This window comes from Mycteria americana, chromosome 1 (genome assembly GCF_035582795.1).
Source record: "Mycteria americana isolate JAX WOST 10 ecotype Jacksonville Zoo and Gardens chromosome 1, USCA_MyAme_1.0, whole genome shotgun sequence".
In the NCBI taxonomy this organism is placed as follows: domain Eukaryota; kingdom Metazoa; phylum Chordata; class Aves; order Ciconiiformes; family Ciconiidae; genus Mycteria; species Mycteria americana.
Genome location: NC_134365.1, coordinates 1,271,759 through 1,294,228, shown reverse-complemented (window position 1 = coordinate 1,294,228; position 22,470 = coordinate 1,271,759). Strand labels below are relative to the sequence as shown.

General features: G+C 69.9%; 1 protein-coding gene across 1 annotated transcript in view; it reads left to right on the top strand.

Moving 5' to 3' along the window:
• The first annotated feature begins 574 nt into the window (after positions 1–574).
• FLNC (filamin C) overlaps positions 575–22,470 on the top strand; it is a 50,944-nt gene continuing 29,048 nt past the window's right edge. Inside the window, 16 exon segments of the mRNA XM_075491517.1 lie at positions 575–1,549; positions 4,927–5,175; positions 6,738–6,835; positions 7,524–7,674; positions 8,796–8,914; positions 9,053–9,130; positions 9,420–9,582; positions 12,521–12,721; positions 13,585–13,722; positions 14,961–15,087; positions 16,401–16,537; positions 17,862–18,055; positions 19,027–19,140; positions 20,655–20,798; positions 21,425–21,548; positions 22,206–22,366. Coding sequence (XP_075347632.1) covers positions 1,213–1,549; positions 4,927–5,175; positions 6,738–6,835; positions 7,524–7,674; positions 8,796–8,914; positions 9,053–9,130; positions 9,420–9,582; positions 12,521–12,721; positions 13,585–13,722; positions 14,961–15,087; positions 16,401–16,537; positions 17,862–18,055; positions 19,027–19,140; positions 20,655–20,798; positions 21,425–21,548; positions 22,206–22,366 — 2,535 coding nt within the window. The 5' untranslated portion in view covers positions 575–1,212.

Here is a 22,470-nt window from a genome sequence, read left to right as displayed (position 1 = left end):
CGTCCCGGGGCCCCTGGGTGCGGGGATTTGGGGGTGCCGGTGTTTCGGGGTGCGGGGATTTGGGGGTGCCGGTGTTTCGGGGGGCGGGGGGGGGGGGGGGGCGGGGGGTGCCGGCGCCGGGGTTTCGGGGGTGCCGGGGCGCGGTGGCCGCGCCGTCGGGGCTATAAATAGCGGCTGCGGTCAGGGCCCCCCCCCGGCCCGGCCCACCCGTGACAGCGGGGCCGTGGCGGGGCGGGCCGGGCCGGGCCGGGGCAGCGCTTAAAGCCGCCGCCGCCCCCGGAGCCGCCACTCGCCGCCCGCCGCCCCCGGCACCGGGAACCCCCCGGAGCCCGCTCCGGAGCCCGCTCCGCCCCGGGAACCGGGAACCGACCTCGGGAACCGACCTCGGGAACCCGCCCGGACCCCGCTGCCCACCGGGAACCGCCGCTCCGCTCCGGGAAAGGCACCGGGAACCGGGAACCGGCACCGGGAACCCGCCCGGACCCCGCTGCCCACCGGGAGAACCGGCACCGGCAACCGGGAACCGGCACCGGGAACCCACCCGGACCCCGCTGCCCACCGGGAAGCGACCCCGGGAACAGCACCGGCAACCGGGAACCGGCACCGGGAACCCGCCCCGACCCCGCTCCCCGCCGGGAACCGGGAACCGACCCCGGGAATCGGCACCGGGAACCGCGAACCGGCACCGGGAACTTGCACCGGGATTGATCCAGGACACCAGCCCCCGGCACCGGGGCTGACGCCGGGAACCAGGACACTGTACCGGACACCGGGACCGAGCCGGGACCCCCACCCGGGACACCGGGACTGACCCAGGACACCGTCCCCCAGCACCGGCATTGTCACCGGGAACCGGGACCCCACCCCGGGCCCCCACATTGACCCAGGACCCCCACCCGGGACCCCAACACCCACCCAGGACCCCCACCCGGGACACCTTCAGGACACCGGGACTGACTTGGGACCCCCACCCAGGACACCGGCACTAACCCAGGACCCCCACCACCCACCCAGGACCCCCACCCAGGACCCTCAACACCCACCCAGGACCCCCAACACCCACCCGGGACCCTTATTGAGGACACCAGGGGTGACCCAGCACCCCAAGCCAGGACACCGACCCCCAGCCTGGTCTACAGCCCCCTCTAGCAGGAACCCACCACCACCAGCACCCACCACCAGCACCCACCACCACCACCAGCACCCACCACCATGAATTCCACCTACGAGACGCAACCGGGCGAGGAACCGGAGGAGCTCCCGGCCACCGAGAAGGACCTGGCGGAGGACGCTCCCTGGAAGAAGATCCAGCAGAACACCTTCACCCGCTGGTGCAACGAGCACCTCAAGTGTGTCCACAAGCGCATCGGGGACCTGCAGCGGGACCTGAGCGACGGCCTGCGCCTCATCGCCCTGCTGGAGGTCCTCAGCCAGAAGAAGATGGGGCGCAAGTACCACCCGCGCCCCAACTTCCGCCAGATGAAGCTGGAGAACGTCTCGGTGGCCCTGGAGTTCCTGGAGCGGGAGCACATCAAGCTGGTGTCCATCGGTGAGCCACGGGCAGCGGCGGGCGTGCAAGGGGGGGGGTGTGCGAGGGCGGGGGGGTGGAGGAGCGGGGGTGAGGCTTGGGATGAGCGTGCGAGGGCGGGGGTGATGGGCAAGTGAGAATGGGGGGTGAGCGTGCAAGGGCTGAGGAATGGGAAGGGATGAGTGTGCGAGGGTGGAGGTGATGGAGGAGCGGGGGGTGAGCGTGCAAAGACGGGAGTGATGGGCAAGTGAGAATGGGGGGTGAGCGTGCGAGGGTGGGGGGACGGAGGAGTGGGGGGTGAGCGTGCGAGGGCTCGCTCAAGTGCCCTCGCACTTGTGGCTCGCTCAAGTGAGAATGGGGAGTGAGCGTGCAAGGGCAGAGGAGTGGGAAGGGATGAGTGTGCGAGGGTGGAGGTGACGGAGGAGTGGGGGTGAGGCTTGGGATGAGCGTGCAAAGGTGGGGGTGGTGCACAAACGAGAATGGGGAGTGAGCGTGCAAGGGCCAGGGTGATGGAGGAGTGGGGGGTGAGTGTGCGAGGGTGGAGGTCATGGACAGATGAGAATGGGGAGTGAGCGTGCAAGGGCAGGGGTGAGGGAGGAGTGGGAAGGGATGAGTGTGCGAGGGTGGAGGTGATGGAGGAGCGGGGATGAGGCTTGGGACGAGTGTGCAAGGGCAAGACTGATGGGCAAGTGAGAATGGGGAGTGAGCGTGCAAGGGTGGGGTGACGGTGGAGTGGGAAGGGATGAGTGTGCAAGGGCGGGGGTGATGGAGGAGTGGGGGTGAGCAATGAGTGTGCGAGGACGGAGGTGATGGAGGAGTGGGGGTGAGCAATGAGTGTGCAAGGGCGGGGGTGATGGAGGAGTGGGGGTGAGCAATGAGTGTGCGAGGACGGAGGTGATGGAGGAGTGGGGGTGAGCAATGAGTGTGCAAGGGCGGGGGTGATGGAGGAGTGGGGGTGAGCAATGAGTGTGCAAGGGCGGGGGTGATGGAGGAGTGGGAGCGGGGCTCGGGATGAGCGTGCGAGGGGAGGAGCGGTGGACAAGCGGGGACAGGGCCGAGGATGAGTGTGCAAGGGCGGGGGTGGCGGACAAGGAAGGAGCGACGAGCGTGCAAGAGCAGGGCTGGTGGATGAATGGGAATCGGGGACGAGTGTGCAAGGGTCGGAGCGACGGCCGAGCGGGAACGGGCCGAGCGTGCAAGAGCAATGGCGGAACGGGAGCGGGGGCTGAGCGTGCAAGAGCCGCGCCGTGGGTCTGACCCCCGTGCCGGGGGCTCGGCGTGGGGCCGCTCGGGGGTCGCGCGTGCGAGCGTGCAAGGGGCCGCTGGGGGTCCGGTCCCCGTGCGAGGCCGCGGCGTGCGAGAGGCCGCGGGCGTGCGAGGGGGCGGCGGCTGCGCTGAGCTCACTCTTGGCTCGGGGGCCGCGTGCCAGTGCGCGCACGCTCACACCCTTGCACACTCACACCCTTGCACGCTCGCCCCTTGCACGCTCGCCCCTTGCACGCTCGCCCCTCGCACGAGGCCCCGCCACCCCCCCGCCACCCCGGCAGCTGGAGGGTGCCCCCCCTTGCACGCGTGCCTTGCACGCTCACCCTGCCACACGCGCCCCTTGCACGCCCGCTTGCACGCTCACCCCCTTCCCCGCCGGCCTTGCACGCCCCGCCCCGCGCGGAGCCCGCGTGCCTTGCACCGGGGGGGGGGGGGGGGGGTCGCACCCCCCCCCTTGCACACTCACTCGTGCACACCCCCCCCTTGCACACCCAGACGCGGTGGGTGCGGGGGGGGGGGGGGAGCTGAGCATCCCTGCGCACCCCCAGTGTCACCCCCCCGGGGTCTCACCCCCCCCCCGATATTGGGTTCCCCCCCCCATATGTTGGGTGCCCCCCCCCGATATTGGGTGCCCCCCCAGATGTTGGGTGCCCCCCCCCACATGTTCCCCCCCCCGAGGCCCCCGCAATGGGGGGGGGGTCCCGGCCACATCTGCAGCCCATTTCCTCCCCGAAACACGATCGCTCGGGGGGGGGGGGAGGGGGGGGGGAGGGGGAGGGGCCGGCACGCCTGGGTCCTCTCTGCGGGGCGGTGGGGGAGGGGCCGGCATGCCTGGGGCCTCCCTGCCCCTCCCCCCCCCCCAGCCGCCCCCCCCTGCCTCAGTTTCCCCCGGCCCGGCGCTCCCCCCCCGCCCCCCACCCAGGGCCAGGGACCCCCAGGGTGCCGGGGGGGCGGGGACCCCCAGGGTGCTCAGATGGGGTCACCCCAGGGTGCTGGGGGGGGGGGGCGGGGACCCCCAGGGTGCTGTCAGGGTCCCCCCCAGGCCCTGCCCCGTGGGGGGGGTGCGGGGGGTGCTGCTCCCCCAGCCGGGGTCCCCCGGGGGCCGGGGTGCGGCAGCTGGGTGCTGTGGGGGGACAGGGGTGACGGTGCCGGGGGGTGTTGGGGTGTCCCGGGGGTGTCGGGGACCCCCGTTTGTCCCCCGTGTGTCCCCAGGCTGTCGGGGTGGCAGGGACCCCCGCGTGTCCCCTGAGGTGTCCCCAGCCTGTGGGGGGTGTCGGGGACCCCCGCGTGTCCCCAGGCTGGAGGGGGGGGATTGGGGACCCCCGTGTGTCCCCTGAGGTGTCCTCAGGCTGTGGGGGGGGTGTTGGGGACCCCTGTGTGTCCCCCATGTGTCCCTAGGCTGTGGAGGTGGCAGGGACCCCCGTGTGTCCCCAGGCTGTCAGGGTGTCGGGGACCCCCGTGTGTCCCCCATGTGTCCCCAGGCTGTGGAGGTGGCAGGGACCCCCGTGTGTCCCCAGGCTGTCAGGGTGTCGGGGACCCCCGTGTGTCCCCCATGTGTCCCCAGGCTGTGGAGGTGGCAGGGACCCCCGTGTGTCCCCAGGCTGTCAGGGTGTCGGGGACCCCCGTGTGTCCCCCATGTGTCCCCAGGCTGTGGAGGTGTCGGGGACCCCTGTGCGTCCCCTGAGGTGTCCCCAGGCTGCGGGGGGTGTCGGGGACCCCCGTGTGTCCCCAAGGCTGTCGGGGTGGCAGGACCCCTGTGTGTCCCCGGGCTGGTGTCGGGGTGGCCGGGACCCCTGTGTGTCCCCTGACGTGTCCCCAGGCTGTGGGGGGTGTCGGGGACCCCCACGTGTCCCCAAGGCTGTTGGGGTGGCAGGACCCCTGTGTGTCCCCTGAGGTGTCCCCAGCCTGTGGGGGGTGTCGGGGACCCCCGTGTGTCCCCAGGCTGTTGGGGTGGCCGGGACCCCTGTGTGTCCCCCGCGTGTCCCCAGGCTGTGGGGGGTGTCGGGGACCCCCGTGTGTCCCCCGCGTGTCCCCAGGCCGCGGGGGGGTGTCGGGGCCCCCCGGGACGCCCCGGGCAGCGGGGGTGGCGGGGACCCCCGGGCGGCGTCCCCGAGGTGCCGGCGTCCCCGCAGACAGCAAGGCCATCGTGGACGGGAACCTGAAGCTGATCCTGGGGCTGGTGTGGACGCTGATCCTGCACTACTCCATCTCCATGCCGGTCTGGGAGGAGGAGGAGGAGGAGGAAGGCCGCCGGCAGACGCCCAAGCAGCGCCTGCTGGGCTGGATCCAGAACAAGGTGCCCCAGCTGCCCATCACCAACTTCAGCAAGGACTGGCAGGACGGCAAGGCGCTGGGCGCGCTGGTGGACAACTGCGCGCCTGGTGAGCGCTGGGAGGGACTGGGAGCACTGGGAGGGACTGGGAGCACTGGGGGGACTGGGGGGACTGGGGGGACTGGGGACACTATGGGGATTGGGGGCACTGGGGACACTGGGGACTCTGGGGACACTATGGGACTGGGGGCGCTGGGCGCGCTGGTGGACAACTGCGCGCCCGGTGAGCGCTGGGAGCACTGGGAGGGACTGGGAGGGACTGGGAGCACTGGGGGGACTGGGGGGATTGGGGACACTATGGGGATTGGGGACACTATGGGCACTGGGGACACTGGGGACACTATGGGACTGGGGGCGCTGGGCGCGCTGGTGGACAACTGCGCGCCTGGTGAGCGCTGGGAGCGCTGGGAGCACTGGGAGGGACTGGGAGCACTGGGGGGACTGGGGGGACTGGGGACACTATGGGGATTGGGGGCACTGGGGACACTGGGGACTCTGGGGACACTATGGGACTGGGGGCGCTGGGCGCGCTGGTGGACAACTGCGCGCCTGGTGAGCGCTGGGAGCGCTGGGAGCACTGGGAGGGACTGGGAGCACTGGGGGGACTGGGGGGACTGGGGACACTATGGGGATTGGGGGCACTGGGGACACTGGGGAGACTGGGGACACTATGGGATTGGGGGCGCTGGGCGCGCTGGTGGACAACTGCACGCCTGGTGAGCGCTGGGAGCACTGGGAGGGACTGGGAGGGACTGGGAGGGACTGGGGACACGGGGGGGATTGGAGATACTGGGGAGACTGGGGACACTATGGGCACTGGGGACACTGGGGACACTGGGGACACTATGGGATTGGGGGCGCTGGGCGCGCTGGTGGACAACTGCGCGCCCGGTGAGCGCTGGGAGCACTGGGAGCACTGGGAGGGACTGGGAGCACTGGGGGGACTGGGGGGACTGGGGGGACTGGGGACACTGGGGACACTATGGGGATTGGGGGCACTGGGGACACTGGGAACACTATGGGATTGGGGGCGCTGGGCGCGCTGGTGGACAACTGCGCGCCCGGTGAGCGCTGGGAGGGACTGGGAGGGACTGGGGACACGGGGGGGATTGGAGATACTGGGGAGACTGGGGACACTATGGGCACTGGGGAGACTGGGGACACTATGGGACTGGGGCCGCTGGGCGCGCTGGTGGACAACTGCGCGCCTGGTGAGCGCTGGGAGGGACTGGGAGCACTGGGGGGACTGGGGGGACTGGGGACACTGGGGAGACTGGGGACACTATGGGATTGGGGGCGCTGGGCGCGCTGGTGGACAACTGCGCGCCCGGTGAGCACTGGGAGCGCTGGGAGCACTGGGGGGACTGGGGCGATTGGGGACACTGGGGACACTATGGGGATTGGGGGCACTGGGGGGCACTGGGGACGCTATGGGACTGGGGACACTGGTGGACAACTGTGCACCCGGTGAGGGACGGCACTGGGGGCACTGGGAGGGACTGGGGGGCACTGGGGGGCACTGGGCGGCTCTGGGGGCGGAGCCCCGGGCCGGGGGCGGGCAGGGGGGTGCTGACCCCTCTGGGGGTGCCCGTCCCCCCTCCCCCGTGCCAGGCCTGTGCCCGGACTGGGAGAACTGGGACCCCAACCAGCCGGTGCAGAACGCCCGGGAGGCCATGCAGCAGGCGGACGACTGGCTGGGCGTCCCCCAGGTACTGGGAGCACTGGGAGCACTGGGAGCGCTGGGGGGGGCCGGCGTGCCCACGGCACAGCTGATGGGGGGGCACGTGGGCAGGGATTTGGGGTGCCAGCGAGTCCCATCGGGGGGGGGGGTGCAGGGGGGTCCCCAGGGTGTCCCTGGGCATGGGGGGGTGTCTCTAGGGGTTTAGGGGGTCCCTGGGGGGCTCCCTGGGCATGGGGGAGACCCCGGGGGTGCAGGGGGGCCCCCAGGATGTCCCTGGGCATGAGGGGGGTGTCTCTAGGGGTTTAGGGGGTCCCTGGGGGTTTAGGGGGTCCCTGGGGGGCTCCCTGGGCATGGGGGAGACCCCGGGGGTGCAGGGGGGTCCCCAGGGTGTCCCTGGGCATGGGGGGGGTGTCTCTAGGGGTGCAGGGGGGTCCCTGGGCATGGAGGGACCCCGGGGGTGCAGGGGGGTCCCCAGGGTGTCTCTAGGGGTGCAGGGGGCTCCCTGGGCATGGGGGAGACCCCGGGGGTGCAGGGGGGTCCCCAGGGTGTCCCTGGGCATGGGGGGGGGTGTCTCTAGGGGTGCAGGGGGGTCCCTGGGCACGGAGGGGACCCCGGGTGGGGGGCAGGGCAGGGGGGCGCGGGGGCTCCCCCGGGGGGGCGGGCGGGGGGGCGGCAGGAGGGGCTGACGGGCGTGGGGTCCCCGTCGCCGTCCCCAGGTGATCGCCCCCGAGGAGATCGTGGACCCCAACGTGGACGAGCACTCGGTGATGACCTACCTCTCCCAGTTCCCCAAGGCCAAGCTGAAGCCGGGGGCCCCCCTGCGCGCCCGCCAGCCCCAGCCCGCCCGCGCCCGCGCCTACGGGCCCGGTACGGGACATGGGGACACGGGGGGACGCCACGGCCGGGCACAGGGGGGACACCACGGCCAGGCACAAGGGGACACGGGGGGACACCACGGCCAGGCACAGGGGTGGCATGGGGCGACACGGGGGGACATGGGGGGACACCATGGTCAGGCACAGGGGTGGCACAGGGGGACACGGGGGGACACGGGGGGACAGCATGGCCAGGCACAAGGGGGACACGGGGGGACACCACAGCCAGGCACAAGGGGGACAGCATGGCCGGGCACAGGGGTGGCATGGGGGGACACAGGGGGACACGGGGGGACACCACAGCCAGGCACAGGGGTGGCATGGGGGGACACAGGGGGACACGGGGGGACACCACAGCCAGGCACAGGGATGGCATGGGGGGACACGGGGGGATACGGGGGGACAGCATGGCCGGGCACAGGGGTGACACAGGGGGACACGGGGGGACACCATGGCCAGGCACAAGGGGGACAGCATGGCCAGGCACAGAGGTGACACGGGGGGACACCACGGCCAGGCACAAGGGGGACACCATGGCCAGGCACAGGGGTGACACAGGGGGACACAGGGAGACATGAGGGGACATGGGGGGACAGCATGGTCAGGCACAGGGGTAGCATGGGGGGACATGAGGGGACACGGGGGGACACCACAGCCAGGAATGGCATGGGGAGGGGACACGGGGGGACATGGGGGGACACCACAGCCAGGCACAGGGGGACACCGTGGCCAGGCACAGGGGTGGCATGGGGGGACACGGGGGGACACCACGGCCAGGAGTGGCATGGGGAGGGGACACGGGGTGACACAGTGACCAGGCACAGGGGTGCCCTGGGGTGACAGGGGACATCAGCCCCTGAGGGTGACCCACAGGTCCCCCCCAACCCCAGGGTGTGTCCCCCCCCCCCATGCCCAGGGACCCCCCTTGACCCCCAGAGTGTCCCCCTCCCCCCCGACCTGGGGGTCCCCAGGGGTCCCCTGCCACCTCCAAGGGCCACCTGGAGGTCCCAAGCTGGGGGGGGGGGCCGAGGGGGATCCCAGGCTGTGGGTGCGCCCGCCACGGGGTGCTGGGTGGGTGGGGGGCACCCTGACCCCCCCCGGGGCCCCCCGCAGGCATCGAGCCCCAGGGGAACGTGGTGCTGAAGCCGGCGCAGTTCACGGTGGAGACCCTCGAGGCGGGGGTGGGCGAGGTCCTGGTCTACGTGGAGGACCCCGAGGGACACACCGAGGAGGTAGGGGGGGCACCCGCACCCCTGCGTCCCCCCGCCACCCCTCTCGTGGGGCTGGGGGGTGGTGGTCCCCAGCTCTGTGTCACCCCCTCCCACCCACCCTCTATTTTTTTTGGGGGGGGGGGGTTGTCCTCTCCGCAGGCCAAGGTGGTCCCCAACAACGACAAGAAGCGGACGTACAGCGTCACCTACGTGCCCAAGGTCGGGGGGCTGCACAAGGTGAGCACCCGCAGCACCCCCCCACCCCCGTGTTTTGGGGGGTGGGGTGGGGTGGGTGCGTGCCCCCCCACGGAGGGGTGCTGGGGGTCCCCAAAAGGGAGGGGGGTGGTGTCCCCGTGAGGATCCCCAAGGGATGTCCCATTAGGGTCCCCAGCGGTATCGCACCGGGGGTCCCCGAGGCGTCCCCTGCGAGGCGTCCCCTGGGTGGGGGGTGACCGGGGTGCCGGGTGCCCCGGGGCGGTGGCGGGGGGACACTCGGCCACCCCTGACCCCCCCCCGCGTCCCGCAGGTGACGGTGCTGTTTGCGGGGCAGAACATCGACAAGAGCCCCTTCGGCGTCAACGTGGGCATGGCCCTGGGGGACGCCAGCAAGGTGACGGCGCGCGGCCCCGGCCTGGAGCCCGTTGGCAACGTGGCCAACAAGCCCACCTACTTCGACATCTACACCGCAGGTGGGCTCTGGTGGCCACCGCGCACGGGGCGGGGGGGTCGCTGCCCCGGGGAGGTATGGGGACGTGGCGTGGGCCGGTGGCACTCAGGTGTGGCATGGCCGTGGTGGTGCTGAGCGGCATCGAGGCCGTGTCCTCATGGTGGCGTGGCCATGGGATGGTCTGGTGGCTCTGGTGCCACGTCCTCATGGTGGCGTGGCCATGGCGTGGCACGATGGCTCTGGGGCTGTGTCCTCATGGTGGCGTGGCCATGGCGTGGCACAATGGCTCTGGGGCCATGTTCTCACGGTGGCATGGCCATGGCATGGTCGGGGCCTCTGAGGCCTCATGGTGGCATGGCCATGAGATGGCCTTGTGGCTCTAGGGCCGTGTCCTCATGGTGGCATGGCCATGGGATGGTCTGGTGGCTCTGGGGCCATGTCTTCATGGTGGCACAGCCATGGCGTGGCACGATGGCTCTGGGGCCATGTTCTCATGGTGGCATGGCCATGAGATGGGCTTGTGGCTCTAGGGCCATGTCCTCATGGTGGCATGGCCATGAGATGGCCTTGTGGCTCTAGGGCCGTGTCCTCATGGTGGCATGGCCATGGGATGGTCTGGTGGCTCTGGGGCCATGTCTTCATGGTGGCACGGCCATGGCGTGGCACGACGGCTCTGGGGCCATGTTCTCATGGTGGCATGGCCATGAGATGGGCTTGTGGCTCTAGGGCCATGTCCTCATGGGCGTGGCTGTGGGATGGTCTGGTGGCTCTGGGGCCATGTTCTTGTGGTGGCATGGCCATGGCGTGGCACGATGGCTCTGGGGCCGGGTCCTCATGGTGGCGTGGCCGTGGCGTGGCACGATGGCTCTGGGGCCATGTCCTCATGGTGGCATGGCCATGAGATGGGCTTGTGGCTCTAGGGCCATGTCCTCATGGTGGCGTGGCTGTGGGATGGTCTGGTGGCTCTGGGGCCATGTTCTTGTGGTGGCATGGCCATGGCGTGGCACGATGGGTCTGGGGCCGTGTCCTCATGTTGGTGTGGCCATGGCATGGCACGATGGCTCTGGGGCCATGTCCTCATGGTGGCATGGCCATGAGATGGCCTTGTGGCTCTAGGGCCATGTCCTCATGGTGGCATGGCCATGGCACAGTTGGGCGGCTCTGGGGCCGTGTCCTCATGGTGGCACGGCCATGGCGTGGCACAATGGCTCTGGGGCCATGTTCTCATGGTGGCATGGCCATGAGATGGGCTTGTGGCTCTAGGGCCATGTCCTCATGGTGGCGTGGCCATGGCACGGTCGGGTGGCTCTGGGGCCGTGTCCTCATGGTGGCATGGCCATGGGATGGTCTGGTGGCTCTGGTGCTTGTTCTCATGGTGGCATGGCCATGGAACGGTCGGGTGGCACTGAGACCGTGTCCTTCTCGTGCCATGGCCATGGGATGGCCTGGTGGCTCTGAGGCCGTGTTCTCATGGTGGCAAGGCCATGGCATGGCTGGGTGGCACTGAGACCGTGTCCTTCTTATGCCATGGCCATGGCACGGTCGGGTGGCACTGAGACCGTTTCCTTCTCGTGCCACGGCCATGGGATGGTCTGGTGGCTCTGGGGCCACATCCTCATGGTGGCATGGCCATGGCATGACTGGGTGGCACTGGGACCGTGTCCTCATGGTGGCACAGCCGTGGCGTGGCCCGATGGCTCTGGGGCCATCTTCTCATGGTGGCGTGGCCATGGCACGGCTGGGTGGCACTGAGACCGCGTCCTCCTCGTGCCATGGCCATGGGATGGCCTGGTGGCTCGGGGGCTGTGTCCTCACGATGGTGTGGCCTGGTGGCACTGAGACTATGTCATCGTAGTAGCATGGCCATGGCGTGGCCAGGTGGCACTGGCATCGTGTCCTTGTGGTGGCACAGCAATGACGCGGCTGGGTGGCACTGAGCCCGTGTCCTTGCCATGGCTTGGCTGGATGGTCCTCACCGTGTCATGGCCTGGTGGCACTGGGGTCACGTCCTTGCTGTGACCTGGCCCAGGGGACACTGAGGTGTGGCATAGCCACGGCATGGCCTCATGGCTCTGGGGCCACATCCTCCTGGTGACATGGCCATGGCACGGCTGGGTGGCTCTGGTGGCACGTTCTCATGGTGGCATGGCCGGGTGACACTGAGACTGTGTCCTCGTGGTGGCGTGGCCATGGCATGGCAGGTGGCTCTGGGGCACATCCTCGTGGTGGCATGGCCATGGCATGGCCTGGTGGCACTTGGACCACGTCCTCATGGTGCCATGTCCATGGCATGGTCAGGTGGCACTTGGACCACGTCCTCGTGGTGGCATGGCCATGGCATGACTGGGTGGCACTTGGACCACGTCCTTGTGGTGGCATGGCCATGGCATGGCCGGGTGGCACTTGGACCACGTCCTCGTGGTGGCATGGCCACGGCATGGCAGGTGGCTCTGGACCACATCCTCGTGGTGGCATGGCCATGGCACGGCCGGGTGGCACTTGGACCACATCCTCGTGGTGGCATGGCCACGGCATGGCAGGTGGCTCTGGGGCACGTCCTCATGGTGGCATGGCCATGGCATGACTGGGTGGCACTTGGACCACGTCCTCGTGGTGGCATGGCCATGGCATGGTCAGGTGGCACTTGGACCACATCCTCGTGGTGGCATGGCCACGGCATGGCAGGTGGCTCTGGGGCACGTCCTCATGGTGGCATGGCCATGGCATGACTGGGTGGCACTTGGACCACGTCCTCGTGGTGGCATGGCCATGGCATGGCCTGGTGGCACTTGGACCACGTCCTCGTGGTGGCATGGCCATGGCATGGCCTGGTGGCACTTGGACCACGTCCTCGTGGAGGCATGGCCATCCATGGCCGGGTGGCACTTGGGCCACGTCCTCGTGGTGCCATGTCCGTGGCGCGGCCTGGTGGCACTGAGCCCGTGTCCTTGCGGTGGCAGGGGCCGGCCCGGGCGACGTGGGGGTGGTGATCGTGGACCCCCAGGGCCGGAGGGACACGGTGGAGGTGATGCTGGAGGACAAAGGGGACAACATCTACCGCTGCACCTACCGGCCCGTGCTGGAGGGGCCACACACCGTCTGCGTCACCTACGCCGGCGCCCAGATCCCCAAGAGCCCCTTCACCGTCAACGTCGCCGAAGGTGAGGTCCCCACCGTGGCCCCATGGCACCCATCGGTGACCCTGGTGGCCCCATGACACCCATCAGTGGCCCTGGTGGCCCCATGGCACCCTTATGCTCCTGGGGACCCCGTGGCACCCCTGTGTCCCCAGGGTGTCCCTGTGATGCCCATCGGTCCCAGGGTGTCCCCATGGGTCCCTTATGTCTCCAGGGTGTCCCCAGGGTGTCCCCAGGGTGTCTCCATGGGTCCCTTATGTCTCCAGGGTGTCCCCAGGATGTCCCCATGGGTCCCTTATGTCCCCAGGGTGTCCCCAGGGCACCCCTCTGTCCCCAGGGTGTCCCCAGGGTGTCCCCATGGGTCCTTTATGTCCCCAGGGTGTCCCCAGGGTGTCCCCATGGGTGCCTTATGTCCCCAGGACGTCCCCAGGGTGTCCCCCATGGGTCCCTTATGTCCCCAGGGTGTCCCCAGGGCACCCCTCTGTCCCCAGGGTGTCCCCAGGATGTCCCCATGGGTCCTTTATGTCCCCAGGGTGTCCCCAGGGTGTCCCCAGGGTGTCCCCATGGGTCCCTTATGTCCCCAGGGTGTCCCCAGGGCACCCCTCTGTCCCCAGGGTGTCCCCAGGGTGTCCCCCATGGGTCCCTTATGTCCCCAGGGTGTCCCCAGGGTGTCCCCATGGCTCCCTTACACCCCTGGGGACCCCCGGGCACCCCCGTGTCCCCACGTCCCCCCTCTGCCCCCACCCCACGTCCCCAGCGCTGCCCACGAGCCCTTCCCTGGGGGGTGTCCGTGTCCCCGTGTCCCCCCCCCCCCCCAGCCCGGCACCCCCAGCACCCACGGGTGCCGGTGGCGCCGGGCGCTGAGCGTGCCACGCGTGCCGCGGCAGCGTGCAACCCCTCGGCGTGCCGGGCCACGGGCCGGGGGCTGCAGCCCAAGGGCGTGCGGGTGCAGGAGGCGGCCGACTTCAGGGTGCTGACCAAGGGCGCCGGCACCGGGGACCTGCGGGTGCTCGTCAAGGGGCCCAGTGAGTGTGCAAGGGGTGTGCAAGGGGGGGGCACGGGGGGGAGCAAAGGGGGGGAAGGGGAGGGGCGGCGGGGGAAGGGGGAGGCAAGGACACGGTGGGTGCAAGGAGATGGGTGTGCAAGGAGAGATGATGGGTGCACGGGGGGGTGTGCAAGGAGATGATGGGTGTGCAAGGAGATGGGTGCAAGGAGGTGATGGGTGTGCAGGGAGATGATGGGTGCAAGGAGATGGATGTGCAAGGAGAGATGATGGGTGCACGGGGGGGTGTGCAAGGAGATGATGGGTGTGCAAGGAGATGGGTGTGCAAGGAGATGGGTGCAAGGAGATGATGGGTGTGCAAGGAGATGATGGGTGTGCAAGGAGATGATGGGTGCAAGGGGATGGATGTGCAAGGAGATGGGTGTGCAAGGAGATGGGTGTGCAAGGAGGTGATGGGTGCATGGGTGGGTGTGCAAGGAGATGGGTGTGCAAGGAGATGACGGGTGCATGGGTGGGTGTGCAAGGAGATGACGGGTGCAAGGGGATGGGTGTGCAAGGAGATGACGGGTGCACGGGTGGGTGTGCAAGGAGCTGATGGGTGTGCAAGGAGCTGGGTGTGCAAGGGGGTGATGGGTGCGAGGAGCTGGGTGTGCAAGGAGACGATGGGTGCCCGGGTGGGCGTGCAAGGGTGCAGGAGTGGGGGGGGCAGTGGGGGGCAGGGCTGGGGGCGCTCGTGGGGAGGGGGGTGCGTGTGGGGGGGGGGCCCATGGGGGTCCCCACGGAAGGGTGTCCATGGGTGGGGGGGGTCCCCATGGGGGTCCTTAGGGGGGGGGGATTGGGGGGTCCCACAGGGGTGCCCATGGGTGGGGGGGGCCCCATGGGGGTCCCCATCGGGTGGAGGGGGGCACGGTTGGGGGGTCCCATGGGGGTCTTTATGGGTGGGGCTCCCCACGGAAGGGTGTCCATGATTGGGGGGGTCCCCATGGGGGTCCTTATGGGTGGGGGGGGATTGGGGGGTCCCATAGGGGTGCCCATGGGTGGGGGGGGTCCCCATGGGGGTCCCCATCAGGTGGGGGGGGGCACGGTTGGGGGGTCCCATGGGGGTCCTTAATGGGGGGGGGGGTCCCACCGGGGTGCCCACGGGTGGGGCCCCCACGGACAGGTTGGGGGGGGGGTTGCATAATGAAGCGGGTGCCTATGGGGGGGGGGTCCCATATGGGGGTCCCCCTATATGTGACCCCCCCCCCCCTTTTCACGCAGAGGGGACGGAGGAGCCGGTGACGGTGCGGGACGCGGGTGACGGCGTCTACGAGTGCCAGTACCACCCCGCGGTGCCCGGCAAGTACCAGGTGGCCATCACCTGGGGCGGCTACGCCATCCCCCGCAGGTCAGCCCACCCCCCCCCCCGTGGGACACCCCCCCCCCCACCCCTGGGACACCCCCCCCCCGTGGGACACCCCCCCTTCCCCGGCGGCCTGGCGGGGTGTGGGTGTGCAAGGGGTGTGCAAAGAGGGGGGGTGGGTGCGTGCAAGGGGTGGGGGGGGCGTGGGAGGGGCGTGCAGGGTAGAGGGGAGGGCGTGGGGGGTGTGCGAGGGGCGTGCAAGGCACGTGGGGGGTGTGCGAGGGGCGTGCAATGGGTGCGAGGGGCGTGCAAGGTACAAGGGAGGGGCGTGTGGAGCGTGCGAGGGGCGTGCGATAGGTGTGGGGGTGTGCGAGGGGTGTGCAAGGCACGTGGAGGGTGTGCGAGGGGCGTGCAATGGGTGCGAGGGGCGTGCAAGGTAGAAGGGAGGGCGTGGGGGGCGTGCGAGGGGCGTGCGATAGGTGAGGGGGTGTGCGAGCTGCAAGCGTGCAGCTTGTGAGGGGCGTGCGTGGGTGTGTGAGGGGCGTGCGGGTGTGCGCGGGTGTGCGCGGGTGTGCGTGGGCGTGTGAGGGGCGTGCAATAGGCACGAGGGGCGTGCGAGCTACGAGCGTGCACGGGTGTGTAAGGGGTGTTTGCGGGCGTGCGCAGTTGTGTGGAGGCGTGCGAGGGGCGTGCAATAGGCGCGAGGGGAGTGTGAGCTACGAGCGTGCGGCGTGCGAGGGGTGTGGGGGGGGCGTGCGAGGGGTGTGAGTGGGCGTGCGTGGGCGTGTGCAGGTGTGTGAGGGGCGTGCAATAGGCGCGAGGGGTGTGCAAGCTACGAGCATGTGGTGTGCGAGGGTGCAGGGGGGGCGGGCGAGGGGCGTGCAATAGGCGCGAAGGGCGTGCGAGCTGCAAGCGTGCGAGGGGCGTGAGCGGGCGTGCGTGGGTGTGTGCAGGTGTGCGAGGGGCGTGCAATAGGCACGAGGGGTGTGTGAGCTTCAAGCGCGCGTGGGAGTGTAAGGGCTGTTCGTGGGTGTGCGCGGGCGTGCGAGGGGCGTGCAATAGGCGTGAGGGGCGTGTGAGCTATGAGCGTGCGGTGTGCGAGGGTGGGGGGGGGGGCGGGCGAGGGGCGTGAGCGGGCGTGCGTGGGCGTGCGCGGGCGTGCGAGGGGCGTGCAATAGGCGCGAGGGGCGTGCGAGCTACCAGCGTGCAGTGTGCGATGGTGGGGGGGGGCGGGCGAGGGGCGTGTGAGCTGCAAGCGTGCGAGGGGCGGGCGTGCGAGGGGCGCGGGCGGGCGTGCGAGGGGCGTGCGAGGGGCGTGCGCGGGCGTGCGCGGGCCGGGGCGGTGACGGCGGCCGCAGCCCCTTCGAGGTGCAGGTGGGGGCCCCGGCGGGGGCGCAGAAGGTCCGGGCCTGGGGGCCGGGGCTGGAGGGCGGCGTGGTCGGGCGCTCGGCCGACTTCGTGGTGGAGGCCATCGGCACCGAAGTGGGGACCCTGGGTGAGCGGCGGCGCGGGGGCGCGGGGGCGCGGGGACACGGGGACACGGGGACACGGGGACACAGGGGACATGGGGACACAGGGGACACAGGGGACACAGGGACATGGGGACATGGGGACACGGGGATGTGGGGACAGAGGGACATGGGGGACACAGGGGACACAGGGACGGGGGGACACAGGGACACAGGGGACACAGGGGACACAGGGACAGGGGACATGGGGACACAGGGGACATGGGGACACAGGGACATGGGGTCACGGGGACAGGGGGACATGGGGACACAGGGACAGGGGGACACAGGGATGTGGGGACATGGGGACAGGGGGACACAGGGACATGGGGACATGGGGACACGGGGACACAGGGATGTGGGGACACAGGGACACAGGGATGTGGGGACAGAGGGACATGGGGGACACAGGGGACACAGGGATGGGGGGACATGGGGACATGGGGATGTGGGGACACGGGGATGCGGGGACACAGGGACACAGGGGCCCTGGGGGCCATGGGGGACAGAGGGACACACACAGGGGGGCACCATGGTGGGGATGTGGGAATGGAGTGGGTGACACCGTTGGGGACATGGGGACACGGGCACGGGCTGGGTGCCACCGCAGTGGGGCCATGGGCTCAGGCCCAGGGATGCTGTGACAGAGAGCCACCGCCCTGGGGACACGGGTGTGGGGACAGGGGGGGTGCCACTGCAATGGGGACACGGGTGTGGGGACACGGGGGGTGCCACTGCAATGGGGACACGGGTGTGGGGACACGGGGGGTGCCACTGCAATGGGGACACGGGTGTGGGGACATGGGGGGTGCCACTGCCCTGGGGACACGGGCGTGGGGACACGGGGGGTGCCACTGCAATGGGGACACGGGCGTGGGGACACGGGGGGTGCCACGGCCCTGGGGACACGGGTGTGGGGACACGGGGGGTGCCACCGCCCTGGGGACACGGGTCTGGGGACACGGGTCTGGGGACACGGGGGGTGCCACTGCAATGGGGACACGGGTGTGGGGACACGGGGGGTGCCACTGCCCTGGGGACATGGGTGTGGGGACACGGGGGGTGCCACTGCAATGGGGACACGGGCGTGGGGACACGGGGGGTGCCACCACCCTGGGGACACGGGCGTGGGGACACGGGGGGTGCCACCGCCCTGGGGACACGGGTGTGGGGACAGGGGGGGTGCCACTGCCCTGGGGACACGGCCCTGGGGACACGGGGGGTGCCACGGCCCCGGGGAGGCGTGGGGCGGTGCCGGGGAGGCCGGGGGTCCCCGCCGGCCGGCGTCACCCGCCGCCGCCCCCCGCCCAGGCTTCTCCATCGAGGGCCCCTCGCAGGCCCGCATCGAGTGCGACGACCGCGGGGACGGCTCCTGCGACGTGCGCTACTGGCCCCAGGAGCCGGGCGACTACGCCGTGCACGTGGTCTGCGACGACGAGGACATCAGGGACAGCCCCTTCATCGCCCGCGTCCGCCCCGCGCCCCCCGACTGCTGCCCCGACAAGGTGCCGGCCGCCCCCCTGCGCCCCGCTGCGCCCCGTAGCCCCCCATAGCGCCCCACAGCGCCCCATAGCGCCCCATAGCACCCCGCTGCGCCCCATAGAGCCCCATAGCACCCTGCTGCACCCCATAGCACCCTGCTGCACCCCATAGCGCCCCATAGTGTCCCATTGCCCCCCATAGCGCCCCATAGCCCCCCATAGCACCCCATAGCCCCCCATAGCGCCCCATTGCCCCCCATAGTGCCCCATAGTGCCCCACTGCGTCCCATTGCACCCCACTGTGCCCCATAGCACCCCATTGCACCCCATAGCGCCCCACTGCACCCCACTGTGCCCCGCTGAGCCCCATAGCACCCTGCTGCACCCCATTGCGCCCCATAGCCCCCCATAACACCCTGCTGCGCCCCATTGCACCCCATAGCCCCCCATAACACTCCGCTGCACCCCATTGCACACTGCTGTGCCCCGCTGTGCCCCATAGCACCCCCTTCTGCCCCACACCCAGCAGCTGCCGTGCGGTGGCTCCCGCTCTCCCTTGTCCTCAGGCACAGCTCGCGTTGGCACCCCCGCACCCATGGGTGCTGCTCCCTGTCCGGGCACCCCCTGCACCCATGGGTGCTGCCCCCCATCTTTGCACCCCTGGGCGCTGCTCCCCATCTGGGCACCCCTGCACCCATGGGTGCTGCTCCCCATCTTTGCACCCCTGGGCGCTGCTCCCCATCTGGGCACCCCTGCACCCATGGGTGCTGCTCCCCATCTTTGCACCCATGGGCGCTGCTCCCCATCTGGGCACCCCTGCACCCATGGGTGCTGCTCCCCATCTTTGCACCCATGGGTGCTACCCCCCCCCCCATCTTTGCACCCCATCTTTGCGCCGCTCTCCCTGCCCTCCCCCTCCCCCCCCCAATCGCCCCCCTTCCCCCACCCCCTCCGTGGGTGCTGCCCTGACGCCCCACCCTCACCCCCACCCATAGGTGAAGGCCTTCGGGCCGGGGCTGGAGCCCACCGGCTGCATCGTGGAGCGGCCGGCGGAGTTCACCATCGACACCCGCGGCGCCGGCAAGGGCCCCCTCAAGCTCTACGCCCAGGTAGGGTGCCGATGGGTGCCGATGGGTGCCGTTGCGTGCCATTGGGTGCCATTGAATGCCGTTGGGTGCCATTGGGTGCTGATGAGTGCCATTGGGTGCCATTGGGTACCGTTGGGTGCCATTGGGTGCCGATGGGTGCCGTTGGGCACCGATGGGTGCCATTGAGTGTCGTTGGGTGCCGATGGGTGCCATTGAGTGCCATTTGGCGCCAATGGGTGCTGTTGGGTGCCGTTGAGTGCCAATGAGTGCCAATGGGTGCCATTGAGTGTCGTTGGGTGCCAATGGGTGCCATTGAGTGCCGTTGGGCGCCGATGGGTGCTGTTGGGTGCCGTTGAGTGCCGACGGGTGCTGTCAGGTGCCGTTGGATGCCATTGAGTGCCGATGGGTGCCGTTGGGTGCCATTGAGAGCTGATGGATGCTGATGGGTGCCGATGGGTGCCATTGAGTGCCGTTGGGTGTCGTTGGGTGCCACTGAGTGCCACTGAGTGCCGTTGGGCACTGATGGGTGCCAATGGGTGCCCTTGAGTGCCACTGGGCACCGATGGGTGCCATTGGTTGCCTTTGGGTGCCATCAGGTGCCACTGAGTGCCATTGAGTGCCAATGGGTGCCGTTGGTTGCCAATGGGTGCCATTGGGTTCTGTTGGGTGCCACTGAGTGCCGATGGGTGCCGTTGGGTGCCATTGAGTGCCGTTGGGTGCCGTTGAGTGCCGATGGGTGCTGACAGGTGCCGTTGGGTGCCATTGAGTGCCGATGGGTGTCACTGAGTGCCATTGGGTGCCGATGGGTGCCGTTGGGTGCCATTGAGTGCCGATGGATGCTGATGGGTGCCGATGGGTGCCATTGAGTGTCATTGGGTGCCAATGGGTGCCATTGAGTGCCGTTGGGCACCGATGGGTGCTGTTGGGTGCCGTTGAGTGCCAACGGGTGCTGTCAGGTGCCATTGGATGCCATTGAGTGCCGATGGGTGCCGTTGGGTGCCATTGAGAGCTGATGGATGCTGATGGGTGCCGATGGGTGCCATTGAGTGCCGTTGGGTGTCGTTGGGTGCCACTGAGTGCCACTGAGTGCCATTGGGCACTGATGGGTGCCAATGGGTGCCATTGAGTGCCACTGGGCACCGATGGGTGCCATTGGTTGCCTTTGGGTGCCATCAGGTGCCACTGAGTGCCATTGAGTGCCAATGGGTGCCGTTGGTTGCCAATGGGTGCCATTGAGTGCCATTGGGTTCTGTTGGGTGCCACTGAGTGCCGATGGGTGCTGTTGGGTGCCATTGAGTGCCGTTGGGTGCCGTTGAGTGCCGATGGGTGCTGACAGGTGCCGTTGGGTGCCATTGAGTGCCGATGGATGCTGATGGATGCCGATGGGTGTCATTGAGTGCCATTGGGCGCCGATGGGTGCCGTTGGGTGCCATTGAGAGCCGATGGATGCCGATGGGTGCCGATGGGTGCCATTGAGTGCCGATGGGTGCCACTGGGTGCCGCTGGGTCCCCTCACCCCTCCCTGGTGCCCGCAGGACGCCGAGGGCTTCCCCATCGACATCAAGGTGAAGGACAACGGGGACGGCACCTACCACTGCGTCTACGTCCCCACCAAGGCCATCAAGCACACCATCATCGTCACCTGGGGGGGCGTCACCACCCCCCGCAGCCCCTTCCGCGTGGGTGCCACGGGGGGCCCAGGGGTGCTGGGGAAAAGGGGTGGGGTGCCAGGGTGGGGATGGGAGTCCCGTGGGTGATGGGGTGGGCACGGGGGTCCCGTGGGTGATGGGGATGGGGTCCTAGACTTATGGGGTGCTGGGGTGGGGATGGGGGTCCCATGGGTGATGGAGAGGGGGATGGGGGTCCCGTGGGTGATGGGGTGGGCACGGGGGTCCCGTGGGTGATGGGGATGGGGGTCCTAGACTTATGGGGTGCTGGGGTGGGGATGGGGGTCCCATGGGTGCCAGGGTGGGGTTGGAGGTCCCATGGGTGATGGAGATGGGGGTCCTAGACCTATGGGGTGCTGGGGTGGGGATGGGGGTCTCTTGGGGTGTCAGGGTGGGGATGGGGGTCCCATGGGTGATGGAGATGGGGGTCCTAGACCTATGGGGTGCCAGGGTGGGGATAGGGGACCCATGGGTGCTGGGGTGCCAGCGCAGGGGTTGGGGGTCCCAGCCCCCTGGGGTGCCGGGCAGGAGGAGGAGAAGGGTGCCGGCTGTGGGGCACAGGGTCCGTGGGGTGCCAGGCAGGAGGAGGGGTGCGCGGCGCCCCGGGCACCCACGGGTGACGCTCCCCGCGCCCGCAGGTGAACGTGGGCGAGGGCAGCCACCCCGGCAGGGTGAAGGTCTACGGGCCGGGCGTGGAGAAGACGGGGCTGAAGGCCAACGAGCCCACCTACTTCACCGTGGACTGCAGCGAGGCCGGGCAGGGTGGGCACCCACCACGGGGGGCACCCAGCACCCACGGGGGCCCCGCTGTGGCCGGGACCCCCACGTCCTGCACCCCACGTCCCTGGGCCTGCACCCCGTGTCCATGGTCCAGCCCCACGGCCGTGGTCCAGCCCCGTGTCCCTCCTTGGTGCCACCACATCCCTCGGTGCCACCATCCCTTGGTGCCACCACATCCCTCGGTGCCACCACATCCCTTGGTGCCACCATCCCTCGGTGCCACCACATCCCTTGGTGCCACCATCCCTTGGTGCCACCATCCCTCGGTGCCACCACATCCCTTGGTCCCACCCCATCCCTTGGTGCCACCCCACCCCTCGGTGCCACCACCCCTCGGTGCCACCATCCCTCAGTGCCACCATATCCCTTGGTCCCACCCCATCCCTTGGTGTCACCCCATCCCTTGGTGCCACCATCCCTCAGTGCCACCACATCCCTCTGTGCCACCACATCCTTGGTGCCACCACGCCTTGGTGCCACCATCCCTTGGTGCCACCACATTCCTCGGTGCCACCATCCCTCGGTGCCACCACACCTTGGTGCCACCACCCCTCGGTGCCACCATCCCCCAGTGCCACCCCATCCCTCGGGTGCCACCCCAGGGGTGACAGGGCGCTGAGTCTCGGGGCCACCTCGCAGGTGACGTCAGCATCGGGATCAAGTGCGCCCCGGGCGTGGTGGGGCCGGTGGAAGCCGACATCGACTTTGACATCATCAAGAACGACAACGACACCTTCACGGTGAAGTACACCCCGCCCGGCGCCGGGCTCTACACCATCATGGTGCTCTTCGCCAACCAGGTACCCGCCCCTCCCGCCCCACGCCGGGGCACCCCCCCGCCCCCCGCCCCCCGCCCCCGGCCCCCCCGGCAGTGCCGCCGGGCCACCGGGCCACCGGGCCGCCG